The following is a 7,331-nucleotide window of genomic DNA, read 5'->3' as shown; positions in this document are numbered from 1 at the left end:
GCTCTAAAGAGGACATTATCTAAGGAAGAATGGATGCTAAATATAAATGTTATAATATATTTAGTACTTGCACGAGGAATTTTTCAAGTACAGAAGCAACATCTCCTGATAAAAAAATTAAAAATATGAATAATAATAATAATAATAATAATAAATTACTCGTAAGCAAAAAATAAGAAATAATATATCGTTCCCTTGATTCCTCTCACGTATATGAATTATATGGTGGCCAAAATGTTTGATTGCTAAAGTACTTTTTAAAATAGATTTTTGTTTGAAAATATTTAGAATAATTTTTTTATATTTAATATTAACACATTAAAATTATTAAAAATATACTTAAAAAAACATCAATTTAATATTTTTTAAAATAAAAAATACACTTTTACAACGTCTAAAAGTAAAAACAGAAGTTCTATTAAGTACCTTATAGTATCTGTTAGGAATAATGTTTCAACATGTATTTTTAAAAAATTAAAATTTTTTATTTTAGATTAATTATTTTATGGTGTTTTTAAATTATTTTAATATATTTTTAAATAAAAAATACATTTAAAAACAACATAAAAAAAAATAAACGTTAACACCGCGAAAACACCCTAACACATGCACACACAATTATATAGAAAATCTCCTGGGCTTTTGTCTGGTTTCCATGTCAACATGCTTTGAAAAATAAGACATGAAAAGAAAGTAGAAAGCTGACATCAATCAAAAGAAAGAAAGCCAAAAAGAGATTTTAGGGCTGTGGTACACGTAATAGACTATGAAAGCGATTATTTTTTAAAATATTTTTTATTTTAAAAAATATTAAAATAATATTTTTTTATTTTTAATATTAATGTATTAAAATAATATAAAAATATTAATTTTTTTAAAAAATACTTTCAAAATGACAAAAACAAACATTTTTTTTTTTAGTTTAATGTGGGTGTCCGGGTCAGCTTGAGCGCATCTCGACTAATCTCACGGGCCCTGAAGTTAACGACCATGTAAACTTCCAGTGGTCATCATATGAGCAACCACAGGCTCGATCCTGAGACCACAGAGGAAGCAAACATCTTGGTCCCAAGCTCTTATCACTTGACCACTACCCATATGTTTTTAAAAAAAAATAATAATTTTAATACTTTCAAAACGACAAAAACAAACATTTCCTTAAATGAGAAAAGAAGTGGTTTATAATGTGGGGTCGTACTGCCACAATTTTGTGATTTTGTGGTGATATAGCTGTGAATCGTGGACAGAACTCACTCACTCCAGAAAGGTAACAAGTTTGACTTTTATCGCATTGTTCTGTAGTGTGGGCATGCGCAAAATAGGTAAAGAACTAGAACAACTAAGGAATATATTAAACTAGCTAGAAGAACCCTTTAATAACCGGTTTATTTTTCCATTTTAAAAGTATTTTTAATTTATTATATTTTTTTTTACTTTAAATTATTTTTTACAATTTTTCATATCATTTCAATATATTAATATCAAAAATAAATTAAAAAAATATCATTTTAATGAATTTTCAAACTAATAATTAAAACACTCTTAATTCCCCACTTCATACCTGACAAATTTTATGATGACTTAACTATAATTAATTATACTATATATATATATATATAAAAGAGAATAATTTTTAAAAATCGATTTTTAATGGAAGAGAAATTTTTTATGTTTTTTTCTATTTTTTGTATTAATCTCTTTACTATGATTTAAATATTCAGTAAGTGATTTGATTGAGTACAATAGAATTTTCAGATTAATTAGGTAAAAATGTAAATTGGTGATTTTTTTTTTAATTTTCTAATTAGCTTTGGTTGATATAGAGAGATGAATATAACATTAACATGCTAAGGTAGACCCATTTTGTTTTTTTTTATTTATTTTTAAAGAAAGTATAATTTCTGAATTTATGAGCATAAAAAATAGAGATTTACAAATTATTTAGAAGGGAAATTTGAACAACAATGGATGAAATTAAAATAATTATGGGGTTAAATCACTCAAATTTGTCTTTAATACACAAGAATTCCAATCACTTAATTACAAAAAAACAAGACATGCCTTAATGATATCTAGAGACTAAATAATGTCACAATAATACCACCAGTTTTCTTTCTGTCTGTTCTTGCAAACCCTTTGTAAGGGAAAAAAAAAACCCTAAAATATAATATCCCAATAAAAGAAAGTAAACAAAGAGATTATATTTGTCAAGAAACGTTATAATGAGACAGGAAAGAAAGCAAAATCACTCGCCGGAAATTGATTATCAAATTCAAACTCCGGCTGACTTGCAGCCATGACATTTTTTTCCCTTTTCGTGACTCCTCCAAATACTTGTTTCTTGACTTCCTCCTCTCTTTCTTTCCTTTCAATAAAAGAAAAGGAAAAAGAAAAACCCTCCTGTTTTTGTACATCTGGCCATGACTGAGCAATGCATGTAAGAGTGTGGAAGAGAGAGAGTGTCTTAAATACTAGAGAGAGAAAGAAAGAGCCCCAGACTGACTCCCTTCTCTCCTTCCATAGACTTTCCCTCGAATTTGGTGACTCAGAATTTGAAAGCCCACAAGGCTTTAAAACCCCACTCACCATCAGTTACACACATTTCCACAAGTGTACTAAGCGATATACTACTTGCCACTTACTATACACTCCTACACCCTAGTAAGGTAACAGTACCATACTAGTTCTCGACTAGTGTTTTAGTGGGGTGTTATTGGTTTTTTAGAGAGAGAGGGGGGGGGGGGGGGAGGGGGGGAGTTGGGGAGGCTAAATTTGAGCCCAAGATTTAATCTTTTTGTGTTTTTTGAAAAATCTCTCTCTCTCCTTAACTCACTCTCAAATCATGGCAAATTCTTTGACATTCCAGCTGTTTCTCTCCTTGTGATATGATGTGTTAGTGGCCTTTTCAGGCCTTCAAAAACCAAACGCTTAAACCCCTCTCAACTTCTCCTCAAGCCCAAGAAAATAAAAAATCATGAAGTCCTTTTTTTCTTTGTACTCTACAGGAATGTTATGGTAGCCATGGTTAGGCATGGTATATAGCATGGGCCATTATTCTTGAAAGATTCTTTCTTTGCGGTATAGAGGACTGCCTGATAGTTTCTTCATCTTCTACTTTCTGTTGTTGTTTATAAAGAAAGACCTTTTCTTTTGGGAAAAGAATGGAGTATGGCAGTGCTGGAGGAGGAAGTGGTGGTGGTGGTGGCGGGGACCATGATTCCTCTGACCCTCAAAGGAGGAAGAAGCGTTATCACCGCCACACTGCTCACCAGATTCAGAAGTTGGAATCGTAAGCACTCTTTGACATTGCAATCTCTTTGTTTTTGTCAATCATGCATTTCTCTGAGAATTAGTGCTGTTGCTTCTCGGGGACATGTGACGTGTGTGTAATGTTGCTTGTAAGTATCGGTCTTTTTGGGTTGTTGATACTTTTCTTTTTTTGCTGCTGCTGCTGCTGTTTGTACTGTGTGGGAATGAAGAATGTTTAAGGAGTTTCCACACCCAGATGAGAAACAAAGGTTACAGTTAAGTAGAGAGTTGGGTTTGGCACCAAGACAGATCAAGTTTTGGTTCCAAAACAGGAGGACCCAGATGAAGGTGAATTAAAGATTATCATTTTGTTTGTCTCTTTGTTTTGTTTTAAATTGAATTTTGTTGAGACAATTAAAAGGTTGTTTTGTTGTTGTTGGAAAATGATCCAGGCTCAACATGAAAGAGCAGATAACAGCTCTCTTAGAGCTGAGAATGATAAGATCCGGTGTGAGAATATAGCCATTAGAGAGGCGCTAAAGAATGTTATTTGCCCATCTTGTGGGGCGCCTCCTGTTACGGAGGATTCCTATTTTGATGAACAGAAATTAAGAATCGAGAATGCTCAATTGAAAGAAGAGGTTTGCTTCTGTGTTTTGAGTTCCCTCTATCTTTGCATTTTTTTTTTAATTGTTCCATGCATAATTTGTGGAATATTTTGCTAAATTTTGGTTGATGTGTGTTATATGGTTGTTGCAGCTTGATAGAGTTTCTAGCATTGCTGCTAAATACATAGGGAGACCAATTTCCCAACTCCCTCCGGTGCAACCTGTTCACATTTCTTCATTGGATTTATCAATGGGGAATTTTGGTGGCCAAGGTCTTGGTGGTCCTGCACTTGATCTTGATCTTGATCTTGATCTTATCCCGACTAATTCAAATTTGGCTTTTCAACCGCCTGGCATTTCGGACATGGACAAGTCTCTCATGACTGATGTTGCTGCAAACGCAATGGAGGAACTGTTGAGGCTTTTGCAAGCTAATGAATCTTTATGGATGAAATCGTCCACTGATGGGAGAGATGTTCTTAATCTCGATAGCTACCAAAGGATCTTTCCAAGGGCTATGAGTCACTTAAAGAATCCCAATGTTCGAATTGAATCATCCCGAGATTCAGGTGTTGTTATCATGAATGGTGTAGCCTTGGTTGACATGTTTATGGATTCAGTAAGTCTTTTTCTTAGTCTCTAACGATAAATATTTTTGGACCCCCAAAATATCCTACTTATTAAGGGTGTCACTGAGTGTCGTCACTGATTGGAGCTTGCAGAACAAGTGGGTCGAATCATTTCCCACCATCGTGTCTGTGGCAAAGACCATTGAAGTCATTTCATCTGGAATGTTGGGTAATCACAGCGGTTCCTTGCAACTGGTAAAGAAAAGGAGCTTTAAAATTCTTTCCTTTTTTGTTTCAGCTTTTGCTTGAAGAATGATTTATCATATGAAACATGCTTCTTGCAGATGTATGAAGAGTTGCAGGTGCTTTCACCCCTGGTTCCAACTCGGGAATTCTGTATCCTCCGGTATTGTCAGCAAATTGAGCAAGGCTTGTGGGCAATTGTTAGTGTTTCATATGATATTCCACAGTTTGCTTCCCAATTTCAATGTCACAGGCTTCCCTCTGGATGCTTGATTCAGGATATGCCTAATGGATACTCAAAGGTTGTCTAGTTGCTCCTGAGAATTTCATTATGTGATTACTTTGGTGTTTCAATTTCAAAATAGTGAAAGTCGTAGAATTATTTTTCGCACATAGTTACTCACCTGAAGTGCGAAACAGGTTATTTGGGTGGAACATGTAGAGATAGAAGACAAAGCCCCAACCCACCAGCTTTATAGGGATCTCATTCACAGCGGTTTGGCCTTTGGAGCAGAACGGTGGCTTGCTACACTGCAAAGGATGTGTGAAAGGGTGGCATGTCAAATGGTGTCAGGAAGTTCAACTCGAGATCTTGGAGGAGGTAAGTCTAGTGCCATAATCACATCCTTCTATTTCTTAATCACGAGTTTAACTGGATATTTCATTTTCCAGTAATTCCATCACCAGAAGGTAAGAGAAGTATGATGAAACTTGGCCAGCGAATGGTCAGCAGTTTCTGTTCTAGCATAAGCACATCTAACAGCCACCGATGGAGCACACTATCCGGGTTGCATGACGTTGGAGTTCGAATTACACTCCATAAGAACACGGATCCTGGCCAACCTAATGGTGTAGTTCTAAGTGCGGCGACTACATTTTCGCTTCCAGTATCTCCTCAAAATGTCTTCAATTTCTTCAAGGATGAAAAGACTCGACCACAGGTAACATCGATTTTGAAATTGAAAGTGGAATGATTCATGGCATGTTCAATTCATCGATTTTGAAATTAAAATGTTTCTGATATTTTGCCTTTGGTTTTGATACTTCTTTAGTGGGATGTTCTCTCTAGTGGCAATGCAGTCCAAGAAGTTGCCCATATTGCAAATGGGTCCCATCCTGGGAACTGCATATCTGTTCTTCGAGTAAGGCTACCTCAGTTTGCCTCTCTCTCTATCTTTTATAGCGAATCGTTTCACTTTATATAGTAAAATGCATGCTTAATGACTTTAATCACTCTATAATATTCTGGAATAGGCCTACAACACTAGCCAGAACAATATGTTAATACTTCAAGAGAGCTGCATGGACTCATCAGGTTCACTTGTAGTCTATTGCCCTGTCGATCTACCAGCCATCAACATAGCAATGAGTGGGGAGGACCCTTCCTATATACCTCTTCTGCCATCAGGATTCACCATTTCACCTGATGGTTATCCTGACCAAGGAGATGGTGCATCCACAAGCTCTAATACACAAGGACGCATGGCTAGGTCGAGTGGTTCACTAATCACAGTAGCTTTTCAAATATTAGTTAGCAGCTTGCCATCTGCTAGACTGAACCTGGAGTCAGTGAATACCGTTAATAGCCTTATTGGAACCACCATCCAGCAAATTAAGGCTGCCTTGAGTTGTCCTGGTTCCTGATGACCTGATTCTGCTACTGCAAACACAACTGTTTCCCTTTCTCTCTACCAACTTTAAATATGGAGATCGGAAAAAATTGAAAGTCTTGTGTTTGCTGGTGGTATTCAATGTGGGAGAGAAGTATTGGGGTTAGTTGGGACCTTGAATGCCCTCTCATCAAGAACCAAGATGCTCATTTACTGCTGCTGCTGCCGGTGCCTGTTTTTGCTGCCATAATTCATTACTCTCTACACCACCCAAATTTTATTTATTTTTTTACAAGCCCTTTTTTTGGATTTTGCAAAAATTTACGCTGGAAGAGTAGTCATTTAAGAGGGAGTCAAGAACGCACCATCCGTGTCTTTCTTGCTTAGAAGGGGTAGTAATGAAACTGCCATCCTTTCCTTGCAATCTTTCTGTCATTACCACCCCAACTCAGCTAGAAAAAAAAAATTTGTGGTTCGGGTATTGACTTCCGTTCATGTACTTGCAATCTATCTATCCATATTAATGCTCTCTCTCTCTCTCTCTCGGCTATAATAAAACTCTCTTAAATGGTGTATGTACGTGGTTGTGCATGCTAGGGTGTGTTTATGTGTGTGAATGAAGAGAGCCATGAGGGCCGTGGTGCAGCCATTGAGATAGTTCTGATAGCTATTGTGCTTGATATCAATGTTGGGCTTCATCTTCTAGTTTAAATAATATTAAAAATATTTTTTTAAAAAATACATTTTTAATATTAGTATATCAGACCATAGAAAAATATAAAAAAAAAAACTAATTTTAAATAAAAAATTATAATTTTAAAACGAAAAGAAAAAAAATTAAAAAGAATGATGTTTATCTGCATTTGCCTTGCATTTTCTGGTGGAGAGGATTTCCATTTGATTGACATGAGCACAAAACCCCCCATGGGTCATTTCTTCTTTTCCTCTTTGGTGCTTCCCTTTTGGGATTTTTCCTGTTGTATTTGAACTTTATATACGCTTACAAATGTGGGAATGCTTACAAATTCTTAGATTTGGGTGTCTTCCTTCAA

General features: G+C 35.4%; 1 protein-coding gene across 1 annotated transcript; it reads left to right on the top strand.

The window, feature by feature from the left end:
• The first annotated feature begins 2,751 nt into the window (after positions 1 to 2,751).
• Positions 2,752 to 6,810, top strand: LOC7454026 (homeobox-leucine zipper protein HDG11). Its single transcript, XM_002317686.4, has 10 exons — positions 2,752 to 3,289; positions 3,480 to 3,597; positions 3,702 to 3,890; positions 4,009 to 4,476; positions 4,580 to 4,681; positions 4,771 to 4,971; positions 5,090 to 5,270; positions 5,342 to 5,610; positions 5,722 to 5,811; positions 5,924 to 6,810. The coding sequence occupies exons 1-10, from the start codon at positions 3,162 to 3,164 to the stop codon at positions 6,311 to 6,313; spliced, it is 2,136 nt and encodes a 711-aa protein (XP_002317722.4). The 5' UTR covers positions 2,752 to 3,161; the 3' UTR covers positions 6,314 to 6,810.
• Positions 6,811 to 7,331: the final 521 nt, after the last annotated feature.

Source organism: Populus trichocarpa, chromosome 12 (assembly GCF_000002775.5).
Source record: "Populus trichocarpa isolate Nisqually-1 chromosome 12, P.trichocarpa_v4.1, whole genome shotgun sequence".
Taxonomy (NCBI): Eukaryota; Viridiplantae; Streptophyta; class Magnoliopsida; order Malpighiales; family Salicaceae; genus Populus; species Populus trichocarpa.
This window is presented reverse-complemented; position numbering and strand designations above follow the sequence as displayed.

What these genes read in the sequence shown, in the direction of transcription:
- LOC7454026 (XM_002317686.4), top strand. Translation starts at nt 3,162, where the DNA reads ATGGAGTATGGCAGTGCTGGAGGAGGAAGTGGTGGTGGTGGTGGCGGG. An exon ending in CAGATTCAGAAGTTGGAATC is followed by an intron (nt 3,290 to 3,479) that starts GTAAGCACTCTT and finishes GTGGGAATGAAG; the next exon opens with AATGTTTAAGGAGTTTCCAC. An exon ending in ACAGGAGGACCCAGATGAAG is followed by an intron (nt 3,598 to 3,701) that starts GTGAATTAAAGA and finishes AAAATGATCCAG; the next exon opens with GCTCAACATGAAAGAGCAGA.